This window comes from Clinocottus analis, unplaced genomic scaffold (genome assembly GCF_023055335.1).
Source record: "Clinocottus analis isolate CAN_PGR_092001 unplaced genomic scaffold, fCliAna1.0.p SCAF_19, whole genome shotgun sequence".
Taxonomy (NCBI): domain Eukaryota; kingdom Metazoa; phylum Chordata; class Actinopteri; order Perciformes; family Cottidae; genus Clinocottus; species Clinocottus analis.
Genome location: NW_027175920.1, coordinates 13,723,286 through 13,738,793, shown reverse-complemented (window position 1 = coordinate 13,738,793; position 15,508 = coordinate 13,723,286). Strand labels below are relative to the sequence as shown.

At 46.2% G+C, this 15,508-nt stretch overlaps 1 protein-coding gene across 1 annotated transcript in view; it reads right to left on the bottom strand.

Moving 5' to 3' along the window:
- The window catches only part of LOC137789554 (caskin-2-like), a 49,620-nt gene that overhangs the window by 1,678 nt on the left and 32,434 nt on the right, over positions 1–15,508 (bottom strand). Inside the window, exons 11-20 of the mRNA XM_068583251.1 lie at positions 13,751–13,868; positions 11,766–11,894; positions 7,857–7,984; positions 7,619–7,700; positions 4,530–4,603; positions 3,856–3,966; positions 3,371–3,472; positions 3,042–3,180; positions 645–2,810; positions 318–543 (exon numbers count right to left, since the gene is read on the bottom strand). Coding sequence (XP_068439352.1) covers positions 318–543; positions 645–2,810; positions 3,042–3,180; positions 3,371–3,472; positions 3,856–3,966; positions 4,530–4,603; positions 7,619–7,700; positions 7,857–7,984; positions 11,766–11,894; positions 13,751–13,868 — 3,275 coding nt within the window. The remainder of the gene's footprint in view (positions 1–317; positions 544–644; positions 2,811–3,041; positions 3,181–3,370; positions 3,473–3,855; positions 3,967–4,529; positions 4,604–7,618; positions 7,701–7,856; positions 7,985–11,765; positions 11,895–13,750; positions 13,869–15,508) is intronic.

The following is a 15,508-nucleotide window of genomic DNA, read 5'->3' as shown; positions in this document are numbered from 1 at the left end:
GTTGTACTTCGCTGATCCCCCCCCCCACACACACACACACACACACCGGATGTCATCAGGTGATAATTCATGTCGCCATTCAAGGTTTTTTTTAGGCATACTATGCTGATACTGTTTACGACATATTATACTGTATGATACTAACTACCCTTTTTGTGAAGTGATCCAGAAGCTCACAGAGGTAGTGGTCAAGAGTCATTTTTGGACTCAGACTGGAGGTAATCTAACGGGAACCCCTGGCTGAGTCACGGCAACGGCAGCAGGAAAGGCGTGACGTGCACAGAGTTCATTTGCCGACATGGCGGTGTAGATCTCACCTGTCCACACTGCTCCCCTGGGCCAGTTTGTTCTCCACCACTTTGAGAGCAGCCTCCAGCGACGTGCTGGTTTGCTCCAGCCTCTTGTGGGCCAGCACCTCCAGACCGGCCGCGCCAGACGGGGGCGTCGCCTTGTCTCTCCCTGCCTGACCGGCGGGGGCCGAGGTCGAGTACGAAGGCGCCGGAGCGGCGAACGCAACACTCTGGACCAAAATGAGGTTCAGTCCTGCGGGGGACAATACGTGGGGGATTCATTCATTATTTTAGAAATATTGGACCAAATATGGTTAATTCGTGAGGCAGATTCAGTGAGTTGGTCGGTGTTACCTGCTGCTGATGCCGGGACCGTGCCGGGCTGAGGAAGTCTCACTACGGACAAACCAGCCGCTTTCCGTGGACTCTCCGGTTTGAACATCACCGTCTGTGGGGTCACAGGTGTGGGGCCGGGTACACACGACTGTGTGTGGATGATGGCGCCCAGCTTTGGGGAGACGGTGTGAATTTGAACGCTGGTTAGTTTCGGGATGGCTGTTTGGCCGCTAGGTCCCGAAGAGGCTGATTTCCGGGAGATTGCCGGCTTGCTGTTGGCCGCTTGTTTGAGAGGACTGGAAGGCTTCGAGGACACCGGAGGCTTCGGGCCTTTCCCGAGCGAGCCGACTCTACGGAAAACGTTCCCCGGCTTCTGAGATTCATCGTCGCTGACGTCGCTGGGCGAGTGGACGCTGTTGGTTTGCGGGTGTTTAAACTCTCTGTTGGGGGACGCGACCTCCTCGGGTGTCAACGAGTCTTTGGGTTTGTGTCGTCTTTTCACCGTGTCCGACTCCTTCAGATTGAACTCGGGGAGCTCCAGGCTGTTCGGGGTCTTGACTTCGGCGTCCGCGTGGGGGGCGACCGCCGTCCTGGGCCGCTGTTTGATAGTGAGGTTGCCTTCTTCGGCGAAAGGGAGGTGGCCACCGGAGCTGTGCCTCGGAGACGCCGTAGCACTCTTGGACATTTTTTCCCCTTTCCTTGCATTGTCTTCGAGCGCTCCCTCCGTGCCTCCGGCTCTTTGTCTGGCCGTCTCCAAATCCGTTCTCTCGCTACCCGTCCTCCTCAGGCCCCCTAAGCCCAAAGCAGGGACCGGTTTGTGGTGCTGTAGGATGAGGTGAGGACTCATCGCATGTGCAGTCGGAGAAGAAACGGGGATGAAAACAGGTGAAACTTGGACATGAGTTGGTGGGATATCTATCCTCCGGGATGGACTGCAGCTGCTGCTCCCCTCCAGCCGCGCTGCGATGCTCCTCACAGAGCCCTCCAGCTCCGCCCCTTGCTTCCCGTCTGGCTCCACGTTCCCGTTTCCTGGTTGGCGTACGGGGCTGCCGCTTACCGAACTCATCCTTTTGGGCGGCGGCGGGGGTGGGCCCTTGCGTCGGGATCGCACGGCGAACGATTGGCTGCGGTTGATGTGCCGTTGCGTCCCCGAGGCGCTCGTGTGCCCGCGTCCCGGCCTGCGCGACAGAGTGGCGTAGGACGGCATCGCCGAAGAGGAAGCGGCGGCGCACGGGGCGGCGGGGTCGTCTTCTTCGTCCGGCTCGCCGTCGGACAGAGCGTAGCGGGTCAGGCTTTGGGCGCGCTTTTTGTGTGGGCCCTTCTGGGCGTCGCCGGCGGGGGCAGGTCCGGGCCGGAGTGCCAGCAGAGGCACCGCTCCAGGCAGAGGTTTGGAGAACCCCCACGGAGCCCCGTTGACGCCCGCTGCCTGGGCATGGAGGTAACTGAAGGCCTTCTGCGTGGGGGAAGGCTGAGGGGACGGGGAGGACGGGGAGGAGGGCGCGTGCTGCTGGGGCTGATAGAGGCGGCCGGGGGACTGGAAGTGTTTGGTCTTGGGCGGGACGGCCGGGTAGGCGAAGCGGGGCATCTTGCTGGGTGTCAGCGGAGGTGTCAGAGGGGAGAAGGGGAGTTTGTTGGGGGTAGCAGAGCGACTCAGGTGCTCCCACGCCTCCGTGGGTCTCTGTCTACTTCTGCCGGGCTCCTCCCCCGCACCGCTCCCCAGACTCTCCTCTGACCGGCTGGACATCCTGTTTGAAGACGCCGCAGCTTGGTGATCTTGAGAATACCCTGAACTCGAATTCCCGGAATTCCCCGACCCACGCGACCGCGTGCTAATGCTCTCCTGGCTGACCGACATGGCCGACATGGCCGCCGCAGAGGGCACACCCCTGATGCCGAACGCCTCGCCGGCCCCGCCCCCGGCCCTGCCCATCATGGCGTTCTGCAGCTCGGCGCTCAGCTCGCTGTCCTGGAAGGAGAGGAGCGCCCTGGGGGTGCGAGGGGAGGGGCAGCAGTCGTCAGGAGGAGCGTGAGCCTGCACGTTGGGCGTGTGCTCGATGGCCACCGTTTCCAGGGCGCCGGGGGTGTTCCGTCGGAGAGTCCCGCCTCCAGCTCTGTCGGCATGGTTACGCGAGCGCTGCAGGTCGCTGAGTCTCTTCACTGCTAACATTAGCTTCTTCTGGTGGCCTGAAATGGAAAGAGAGAACGCAGAGCGTCCTCCTCATGTAAAAGCTCCTTCTTGACCGTTCAACTGTGATCTTGTACAATTCAATTTTTGACCAAAAAATGTAAATACAGCTGTTTGAATAGAAATAGATTTGAATAGTAAAAGACTGTATAAAAAAAAAAACAGTAATCAGTCCTTCGGGGGAGCCGTGCAAATCCCCAGGGAGTTTCATAGAAGGTGTAACTCCTCACCCAGTTTGGTCACGCCGATCTCCTGCAGGTCCTCCCAGGTGATGTCTTTGACGATAGTGATGGAGTCGTAGCCATTGTCACACAGTCTCTTCTGGTACTGAGGCAGTCCAATCACACTCAGCCACTCGCCCAGGTCCGGCTGAAAGAAGCAAGCAGACCAGACAAGAGTCAGACTCGTCCTGGAGGATGTGGTGCTCTGCTGATTTGAAGAAGCAGCATCAATTGTGTAACCTTAATAGCCCAGAAACAAGTTTTACAACACATCCAAGAGAAGTAGTTGCATTCAAGTGTTTCAACACAAGATGAGGACATTTGAAGCGTTTCCTCACAGGGATGTAATCAGGCAGCCACTCAGGGATGCTCAGCTTGCTAATCTCCATTGAGATCTTCTTTCTGTGGCCTGGTTTGGTCACGCCGATGGCCGTCAGGTCCTGAAGAACAAAACACATGTATGCAGCCGGTGAAAACAAAACATACGATCATCTTTCAACTATTGAGGATTGACTGTTTGCAGTACAATGTATATTCTTATATTTTCATGATAGTCAGTATTATTTTATTTAAAAAAAACAGTTTGGCTGTAAATTCTCAATATGAGAAAAACTATGCTGACAAGCAAACACAGTGTGGAGATAGATGAAACAGAGATGGCCAAAAAAGCACAGCAAAAGTGTTGCAACTAAGTAAAAAAAAGGCAAATTAATAAACATTCAACAACAACAACAACAACAATGGATCTAAATTTGAATAGTTTGTTTATGCTAAAATTCTGCATGTAACACACGCACACACACACACACACACACACACACACCTCAGGGGTCATCCTGCTGATGGTGGGTACATCATATCCTGCGCTGATGAAGTTCGATGTGTACTGCTGCAACTGGAACTCATACAGCCATTGGTAGATGGCCTCAGAGTCCTAACAACAGAGAGGGAGGATGTTTATTTTTTCCATTAAAAAAAACAAAACAAACATGGTCGAACCTGGCGAAAGCAATTAATGCCACAAACGGAAAACAGTAAAAACATTTTGGCCATTTGTTTTATTCAGTCTCTCTTTCACTCTCAAAGTTGCTGCTTGTTGGAACAGTGGAAAAACTAACAAAGAGGGTTTGATTTATTATATTTGAGTTTCTGTCCAGTTTGAATGAAAGTGTTTCACAGTGATGAACAGGGTACAAATATGTCGCTTTGATGAGAGCATGCTTGCTGTATGTTTTGATCATTTATAAAGTATAATAATTGTCCAAATCCCTGCAGATTTAATTGGCACAATTATTCACTTAGCGTCACGTAGCATCGCACTGGATAAACGGGCAAAAATGAGCACATCCACCAGGAGTTTGTGCTTCCATCACTGCCAAAAAACACCTGTGACTATCGAAGAGTAATTTGTCTCAGAAATGAAAGCCAATTGTAAATGTTCCCACCAGGGACAAAAGCCAGATGTTAATCATGTTAGTGAGGTAGAAGTCCGCTCACCTTGCCCTCCAGAAGGTCTTCCGGCCTCACGAAGCCTTTCTGGGGAGTGCCGTTGACTTGCCGACGGGAACCACCTGGAAAACACACACACGATCAGTCCTACAGGACGACAACCTGCAAGCTTCATCGTGAGTGTCTGCGGGGTCAGGACATCCCGATGGGAAAAGAGAAGACGCCGCTAGAACAAGAATTATACACATTTGATCCAGTCACTAATATCGTCTAAGTAACTAAACTAATATCTGAGTTAAGTCATGCTGAGTCAGCCTTCTTGCATCTGTCTGGGTGATGGCTGTTGGGTCTCTCCAGGTGTATGAAGGTGTGTTATCTACCTGATCGGAAAACTCAATGAACACTTATGACTCATCTCATGACACATTACCACAGCTCTTTGAGGAATGCACCTTTCCTCCCATCTGTTGCCCAAGTGTTTTCATCTTTCCTCCCTCTCTTTCAGACATCCCTCCCCACAGGGTCCAGTTAATTATCATCGTCTATAAAGCGTCGTTTTGAAACCACAGAGTGAGTGACTGAGACAGATGAACAAAGTCAAAAAGGTCAAGGCCAATTGATAATCCCCCCCAAAAAAGTGACAGTATGAAAAGTGTCAGTTCAACCAAATCATATATTCTCACTTAACTTTAGTGGGATCTAGCCGTGCAGATAGTTTGGGCTTCATTTATAAAGCCCAAACTATTTTGGGGAAATAGTTTTTAAATGGAAACTACGAGCTTTTATAAAATTCATAAAATCAAATGTATATTACTTCATGTATAAAGTGTGCTCCAGAAACAATGAATTGGTGTTATAGATGACACGGAGAGCATATGGGCGATGTTCTGAGTGTATGGTTAATGTTCTGTTTCACAACTGAGAACACTACAATAAAGTAAAGCTCATTGTGTATAAACATTCTGTGAAACTACCATTCGTTGTGTATTGAGCAGCTCCACACTTGTTACCTTGTTACCAAGTTTAAGACGTACATCTCTGGTTTCTGCTGCGATTAGCTTAGCATAAAGCAGGAGCTACAAGCTAGACTGGCGCTGTCCATAGTTAAAAAAATATGCCACCTTAAATGTCTAAAGTTTTACATCTTGGGTGTCACTACAGAAATGTAAAAATTATATTTGTTGTTGTAAGAACAGAGTTCGGTGCCGGGACTATTTCTTGGCGCAGTGATTTCCCGGCGCCTCATCGTCACTGTGAGGTGGAAAGGTTTGGCGCTACGATGACTACATTTGCGTACAGACTAAACATACACAATACCAGCTGTTTTCCACGGCTTAGCTAAGCTAATTCTAGTTCTGTAAAACAAACACACAGACACAAGAGGAGCAATCGTTTCATCAAACCCAGGGAAGTGTATTTCTCACGCCCTTTTGAAGTACTACTTGGTGAATCCAGGACTCTAAATGTCCCGAGGCCAAAAGAACCTCAGCTGCTTATTTTTCTGAGTTTTAATTACTCAGATTCTTTTCTCTCTCTACTTTGCAAAGAAGGTCAGGGGCCCGTCGTCTCCCAACAGAGTGAAACGTAGCAGCTAGTGGAGAGGTATTTGGCTTCAGGGCAAGAGACGATGCTTTTGGGTTGAGAAGCTGGTCAAATCATCCATTTGACCCAATGTTATTTATCAATAGCAATCTAGAACAAAACGCTTTTAAGAGCGTGTTGTTTTGGCACATTCGTTGCACCTGTCTTAACTGTAGGAAAGAAGAAAAACACAATAAAGGACAGATGTTCATTTTTTGTCCTGGAAAGTTCAACATTCAACCTCTAGAGAGTGTGAGTCCACCAGGGTCATTTTCTCTGGTTTCACTGACGCTGTCTACCGCCTCCACTTTGTCCTCCTCTCACATGGTAACAACTGAATCCATCGCTCGACAGGACACGAAATGTCTCCCGCAGCCATGACAAAACATCAAACGACCTGCGCATGACTTCTTACCCGTCAGGAGGAAAAAGAGCGGCACAGCTCCTGATGTTCGGCACTTCATCCTTCCTTCTGCCTATCCGTCACACACAGGTCATCTGATCTGTTCCCTTTATTCTCTCTTTCCCCGTCACTTCACAAATGTGTTTTTGCTCTTTCTGCTTCTGTTCCCTCCCTCCAACTCTTCGTTCCTCCACTCCTTCACTTTAACCCGCCTTCCTATTCAGCCTGAGGTCAACAGAGAGCCTCTGCTTCATCTAGCATGTCACTCCATAACATGTTCAAAGCCCCTTCTGAGCACTCCAGAGAAGAACTGCACAATGTGCGCTTTTCTCAGATTTGTTTTTGCACCTGCCGTACAGATCTATAACAAGCAAGCGCACGCAAAAACACATTCTGCCAGCATGCAGTGTTTCCTGAGGAGAGGTGATTGGGAGCTTTTATGTGTGTGGTGGAGACAGGATTGTGGTTTTATTGGTTTCTGTGGCGAGGTGAGGTCGGCTTTTTCTCTCTCCTCCCATCTCATTTCCTTTTAGATTCGCAGCAATAACAGCTCAATCTGCAGAACAAAAGCGCTGCTGCATTTGTCTAGAATCGCATTCCTCAAGTAGGTACAGTAATAACAATGATAATATCGTTTATGGCTTTGATGCTGTGAGTCCGAAAAATGTATCCAAGTATCAGGATGTAATACGGATTTCATGTCACATGTTATGAGAAATAAATTGGATTCTAGAAATAGTCACACTATTAAGATAAAACAAAGAAAATACTTAGAAAATATAGTATAAATAGTCAAACACTTAAGGGGCGAAGTCATAATATTTCACAAAAAAGTGATACTCCTAACAGATGAGGAAACAGGTGACCCTTTATGAAGCAAATGAATGACTAGCTTTTCAAAAGAAACAAAATACATTTCATGATACATGTTTGAAGCAGCAGCTAACGCCCAGCAGGGACTTGTAATATTTAAATATTGTAATTTTTTAAGACTGCCGAGATCAAAATACACGTTCACATTAAAACCCTGACTCACACGAACCTTTTCCTTGTGATTCTATGACTTAATTCTCATGAATCATTACTTTTTTTCTGTAATTACAGCTTTTTACTTGATTATCAAATGTTGTTGATGTTTTATTCTCGGACCAACCTGTGGATCTATCGGCCTGTTTGTTGTGCTCGGCTCCTGCAATGTGGAGGTGGTCTCCTGATTCACCAGCAGAGGGAGCCAGCTGCAAACAAAAAAACATAATGATGAAGGGAAATTTCTCTAGAATTCCTGAGGTGCATTGCAGACAATATCCAACATGCCAGGTCAGATTATGTGGAGTATTCAACTGTTCATTCACACAAGTGAATCATGATGGAGGAATCGGATCAGACCTAACCTTGCCAGTGTCAGCATTGTGGCGATTTTGAATCCCATTCTGTCTGTGGCCGCTCTCTGAGCTCTGGCCGCTGCCGGCGCTACGGCTGCTGCCCACACTGCCGGCACTACCAACGCTGTTTCTGTCACCTGAGAGAGAGAGAGAGAGAGAGAGAGAGAGAGAGAGAGAGAGAGAGAGAGACAGAGAGAGAGAGAGAGAGAGAGAGAGAGAGAGAGAGAGAGAGAGAGAGAGAGAGAGATCACAGTGTAGAATCAGACTTATGTTTGACTGCTAGTTTCGGAATCAGCAGGAAAAGCAAAATTGTATTGCACTGCAAAAACTTTCATTTAAATGTAATTCCTATTGACCTATTTTAAAGGATTAGTTCAGCATTTTAGGATATGCGCGTGTTTGCGGTCTTATTCAACAGTTTAAAAGGCACAGTCTGCAGGATTCCTGGTGAACTATTAGCTGAAATAGAGTACAATATTCTTAACTATGTTTTCATTAACGTACGATCACCTGAAACTAAGAAATGTTCCATGTTTCTACAGTAGCCCAGAACGAACAAACCAAACGCTTGCTTTGGAGAGCCTTTCATGGTTTTGTGTTACCTCGCGACCACCATGCTTGTAAGACTACAGTGACATGATCCGTTAGAGTGTAAAAAAAAACGTGGTGCCATGAGCCATCGTCTGACCTCCAGGGCTCCTGAAGTCATCGATATGATGGGAAGGTTGGTCTTGGAAAGGGAGGAGACTCAGTTGGTTGATCTCAGTGGCCACCGAATCCTACATACTGTGCCCTTAAATGAAGGGCTCGTCTGCTGATTAGGTTAGCTTAGCAAGATATAACATGCTAAATAGTAAACTTTTATGCTAAGCTAGGCTAATTAACTGCTTTGATTGCTATCCATCCTCTTATGCATCTCTCGAAACGCATTCATATTTAACAAAAAAAAACTTTCTTTAAAATGTTGCTAATTTCTGCAATTATCTGGTGATCCGCTGACATTATCTCTTCGCTTATGAAAAACAAAAGTGCAATTTGTTTTCATATTTTGCTGTGTAGGGTGGAGGTCACTGCAACATACAGGAGTAACACATGAAGAAAAGACTTTAAAAGAGTGCTGCTCACCATTATAACTGCTGCAAGACAAGTCAAAGGTTATGGTTACCGTATTATTGGGGTGCGGGTGGGATGGGGGATGAGGGATTTGGCAGGGTGGGGGGGGGCAAGGCAAGGTCAAGACTCTGGGATATTAAGGGATAAAGATGGGAATAAGCTTCTTTAAAGAGGCGGTTATCAGCATGGCTGGGATGGGATCTGGTCAACAGGTTCACACAGGGTTGGTTGGCTGCAGGGTTTGGGACCACACCCTTACCAGTGGGAGAGCTCCTGAGGACCCAAATGTCCTGAGTGGGGCTAGCAGCACTAGCTGGGGCAGAGAGCTGACTGTCAGGTGGAGCACCTAACAAACACACACACACACTTTAGACACACACTCACTGTGTGACCCACACGCTGTCGCCGGGAGAGGATCTACTAGATTAAGCTGCCACTGAGCAACATCGAGAGGGGACTGGGATCAGGGTGCTGTTTGAGAGGAACATGTGAAACTTGGGAACATGGAAGGATTATGAGACAAGGGGCCCCTGGGTACAGACATGTAAAAGTCCCACCCCACCACCACACTCCTCTGATAGAGAGACCTTCAACAAAGACCTAACAAGATGGATTAGGATTAGGATAGCTTTTCAAAAGGGACAAAATTATGGTTAAAGACTTAGCTCAACCCCCTCAGCTATTGTTCCAGATGGGGCTATTCTTTGCACTGTCATGACTGGACAATACAATAGGGGAAGAACAAGGGGGGTGGCAGCGTCTGCATCAAGATCACAACCTTATCCAGAGCATCCTATGATCAGATACAACTCTCATTATCTCCGGAGGAAATTTACACTGGCCGTTATCACAGCGGTGCATTGCTTTGGTTTGTTGGATTACGGTTTTGAAGTCTTGAGTTCAGCGTTTGCTGTCGCCATCTTGGTCTCTTGTAACCAGAAGTGATACGAGAGGGTGGAGCTTAATACAACTGAACATTAAACAAGGCGACTCACAGACTGGACGTCTGTACCAAGGTAGCCCTGCACTAAAGCATCCCCTGCTTTACCATCTATTTGATTATAAATTACCATCATTTACTAAATGAATGATAATGCAAGTTTTAAAGCACTTCCACATTGGCTTCAAAATTTTCAGAAGTCAGGTTGCTTGAGTGGTGTGTGTGTATGTATATATATATATATATATATATATATATATATATATATATATATATATATATATATATATTGTATGTGTGTGTATATATATTTTAGCACAACAAAGACCCAACGATCTTCTCCTTGCACACAAGTCCCTTCCTCCGAGGATGTATGGAAAGACACAGGAAACCATACAAGGATTTGCGTCGTGACATCCGTTTCAAATGGCAGCTGCTAATCACAGACGGATCAGATCGTCAGTCCACTTTCACAGCTGTAGAGATGTTGGAGTTTGTGTCTGCATCATGTGTACTGTGCTAATAGTAACACACACAGTTACCAAAGCCTGAGCAGCAGTGTTTTCTCGCTGTACCCTGTTACCTGTTAAAAAAACACCTGCACACCAATAAAAGCCTGCATTCTGTTTTTATACTGTGCACTGTATGCTAATTAGAGGAACAGGAATGGCAGAATGCTTTTATATCATTAATTTATTATTTGCGTCTGTATTTATTGATATTCTGATTGTGAATGAATTATCATTCAGAATATAACTTTGGTGTCTTTTGAACAATGGGAATTATTTATTAGCTAAATATCTCCGGGAAAATTCATATTATGTAACGCATGTCAAACCAGACGCTCAGGAGTTATTAGCTTCATATGCGACAATAACCGAAGTAGAAACTGAAGACTTGCTCATGGCTACCCAGAGATGCCACATGACTTCTTGATCCTCGCTCCTAAGGGCAGAAATAGGAGCTTTGAGATGGCCACAAAATGGGGCAAGGAAATGTCTCAGAAACTTGGAATAAACCCACAGATCAATGACGTTGTAGCTAGGACTGCTGTACAGACATTCCCAAATCAGAAACCTTGGGTTAACGGGAAACTCCGTGCAACTTAAAGCACAGGCTCACATTTTGCACTGACGAACAGCAAGCTACTGTATGTGTTACGGAGAGCTATCAGCAGTGCTAAGAGACAACACGGGCACAAAGTGGAGTCTAACTACCATGGATCCAACAGACACATGTGGTCTCGACTAAGAACCATCAGAGGCGACAAAAGGAAACCCAGAAATGCTGAGGTAGTGTCGGCATCTCTCCCAGATAAATGGAAAACTTTTTATTCACGCTTTGAGAACAACTCGGTGGCTGTGGAGGTACAAAGGCCTAGGATCTCAGCCCACTGATAATATCCCTCTGCTTGAATAACCACCGCCCAGCAGCAGTCACCTCGACCATCATCAAGTACTTTGAGCAGTTAGTCAGATCATTCATCTCCTGCCTCCCCAACTCATTCAATAAATGACTTACAACAAAGCACAACAACAAACAATTTACAAACTAAACTTGGCTACTGCCTCGTTTGTAGTCGTTTTGTGCCTTATTGTGGTCGTACCGTGTCTCTTTGTGGTCGTACAGCATCTCTCTGAGGTTGTACAGAGTCTCTTTGAGGCCCTTTTTGGTCTCTTAGTAGTTGTTTTGCACTTTTGTATTTGTTTGACTGACTTTCCAACAAGAAATATGTTTCCTCAAAAAGATGAGGGCCCCCAGACTCATTGTATTCTACGTGTATGTATGTATGTATATGTATGTCTCTGTATATGTGTGTGTGTGTGTGTGTGTGTGTGTGTGTGTGTGTGTGTGTGTGTGCATACCTGCGGGATCATAACCAAGGATGTATGAGTCGTCAGTCTGAGGGGCGGAGCCATGGCTTGAGGGAGGAACTCTGGACGTTAAGTGTTGTCGTTGGCTTGTCATTGAGGCTTGCCGGGAGAGAGTGCCCCCTAGTGTCAGGGAGACAGGTTTAAGTTGAGGATGAAATGCATGAGTGAGAGAAAGAAGCACATGTACGTGCATGTGTGTTTTGTCAGTTTGAACTGCAGGCACAGGTATTGGAACAGACTGTAAGCCGGCAACAGAAATCACCCTTTTGAAGTATTACGAACACATTATGAACTTTATCATATATTCTTCTTCATTGAGCATTTGGAACAACAGCTAAAAACCAGCAAATTCACCGTAAATCCCCCACTGGTGTTACATAAGAGGCTGCTGAAAGAGAGTGTAAGATCACCAGCGACGCTTATAGGGCTTACTTTTTCTTTGTGTGTTGTTGGTCCACAGTTGCTGACACCATTGACATTATCACAGAACTCAGGCACACACACACACACACGCGCACACACATACACGCTACTGAGTTTGCCTCATAAGCAAAGAGCCTGTCACCGACTTAAAGTCAAACTCTCTTTCTCTTGTCTGTTCTCCCTCAAGCATGAGCGCACACACACACACACACACACACACACACACACACACACACTCACACACTTACACACACGCACAATCCCAGCGCAGACTGTGAGGGCTTTAGCACTGAGCTGACACTTTGCAATCTGGCCATAGTAATCCTATTAATGTGTGTCTCCGCGTGTGAATATCTACATTTGTGTGTGTTTCCAGGCTTTTTGAGGACCTTGAAATGAAGTGTTTTAGCTTGTGTGTATGTGCTTGTGTGTGTGTATGTCTGTAGCTGTTATTGGACCTCTCGCTGTGCTTGTCCCGCTGTTTGAATGTCAGTGGCTTTACAGCTGCAAAACAAACATTGGGATCATATTCCTTTTATTCAAAGGGATTAAATCAAATGATTTTCAAGCATGCTGAACCATCCAGTGATCATCTCTGCCAACATGATAGATCCTGCTTTGTACAAGTGTCTAGATATATTCTTAGCCCTGATATATAACCAATGCCCTGGATTAGCCCGTTTAACCGCACTCTGTCAAGTCAAGTCCCCAGTATGCGGTTCCATCTGGCACAGAGTTATCGTAGACAGAGTACGACATGATCTCAGTGGCCTCCAGCGCTCGAAGGGGCCGGTAGTAAGCGGTACTTCTACAATTTACTCTTTGGCGTACCGTGACGTTTTCTTGCACACTGGCACTTCTCACGAGCTGCCAGAACCCTCCTCCTCCCTCTTCACATCGGGTCCTCTGGGGCAATTCATAACCCTGTCACCACACCGTGTAGCGCCAGCATTTTTTTGCACCGTACGAACATAAAAACAATGACGAGAGAATCTGGACGAGGGGAGGGGACAACCTGGGCGCTATAATTGAGTTGTTTTTTTTCACGTCTGTGTGTGATCAAAATACAAATATTATACATAAGTTCAATGTTTTAAGAATCTGCAATTTTAGATTGATAGAAAAATAACAAAAGAATAATTCAACTATAGCCAAGTTTTGTCTTTAAGTTATTTGGCCGTTATCCAAGGTAACAATAATGGTCCAAAATAATGTGAAATTGCATAGTTTTCAGTCAAAATGTTCTTGGGGGTGGGTGGACTCCCAAATCCAACATGTCTTTCATTTATTGTAGAAATGTTGAATGTAATTGTGATTGGTGATACTTGCATGTTGAATGAGAATCGGCACTAGAAGGTCAAGAATGAACATTCTGACTCAATATTATATACCGTTGGATAGTTCAACCAACAGTGCCTCATATTTGAGAAGAGTAAAATGTTAGTCTGCAAAGTAAGTACCGATAACACTAATGTAGTGGAGAAAAAAAAGTACAATGTAGTGTTGCATGAAGCAGCATTTGTTGCGCATGTGTGAGCTGCTTGTTTGTCTACCTGCTCGTCTGCTGAGGACCTCCACCACTGAAGGAGGGAAGAAGCCCACCCTGTCCGTCCCCCGCTGGGTGTCATGGATGTGACCTTTCCAGCGGCCGTCTGAGTGCTGCTCCAGGACCTGACACCAACCAACAAATCATGAGCACGTTTGTGTCGCTGTGAGCAGCATTAGCATCGCAACAATTCCCAATCACATTAGACAAGAGCATGGAATGTAAACAGTCTCAAAAAAATTAGTCAACCATGATGTGAAGACTGGGCACTTTGGTTAAAGTGATGGAAAAAAGGTGGGGGAAGAATTTGGAACTTGGAGGGGTTTGCTTTCATAACATTTTCCCTTGTCAACTGCACACGACTCTAAGTATGTGCAGTGTGTGACTCCTCCAGGCATGTTTTTAAGTCTATAATGAGAGAGCCAATGAGCTGAAAGTACACAGTCTATTCACTGTGACGGGAGGACAAAAACAAACACCTCTGCCTTCTGACAGGATACCACCGCACAACAACATACAAGCCCATACAGGAGTCTGGGAGGTCACAAGTTTATAAGATATCGAAATACACAGCAGTAAGCACGTAAACACCAAAATGTGCACGTGCGTGAATTAGTGCAACTAGCGAGTGTGTGTGTGCGTGCGCGTGCAAATGTGTGTGTGTGTGTGTGGAGGGGGAGGGAATGCGATAACAAGTTGTTAATGAGAGAGCGACTGCAGCAAGTTTGTGCCTGTTCCTCTGCTGTGGTCTCCTTGCTCAGGGTACACTAAATTACCGCGCAACATCCCACACAAATCCCAACAACAAGCCTTCACTCACAAAAGTCTTCATCGTATAATTCCCTACACTGCCTGTGATTCCCCCGCCAGTGAACAGGCAGAGTGAAATGATTTTAAAGTAGTTCCAGTCTGGGGAAATGTACCATGAAATGTACCATGTACGTGACCGATGTTACAGTAATTATTGCGAGGTCACGGACATGAACAAAACACACAACAAGCTGTCCCTTGGGAGAGGTGCAGCAAAGTAAATATGCACAATGTTAAATGAGATTTCGTAATCTGAAGCCTTAAAGGATAAGACGTGTCTGGAGCGGTTTGTTACGTCCTCCAATCGCCCGTCTCGATGAACAGATGAGCTTCTCTTTTTACAAACGCGTCGATCTGAACCAACACCCAAAGGGCTACCTGGAGCATGAGGTCATGGTCGCGACGTTTTAACAATGCATACCATGCCACATAGCTCATTTCTCACACACAGATTGGGCTTTAGAAATGAGTGGTGTGGGTTTACAAACATCATGCATACTTCAGACCAGTGTGATCAATGTATCCTCATGCAACAGTTTTCAGGATATTAAATCTGAAATGCCAAACCTGGTTATACAACAAAACTACTTTGTTAGGTTTAGGAAGTGATTGTATTTTAGGGACAAATTATGTTTTTTTTAATGAAATTTACATAGGTACATAATGTAACACAAGTGAAAATAAGTAAACTTTCCCCTTTGGTTAAATACAGGAAGCGAACAACGGCCTCCTGAGAGAAGCTCCTGCGGTTGTTTGACCCATCCTTCCACCCCGACCTGCAGCCTGTGAGGACTGTGTCGCTCTTTATTCTACATCACCTGACTTCCTTAGAGGCAGCTCTGCACATCCAGGCTCAGGATTATGTAGGTTATATAAGAATTACAGTGCAGTACTTTCAGTGAAAGTAAACGCTTGGAGTGATTTATATATATATATATATATATACACATTTACT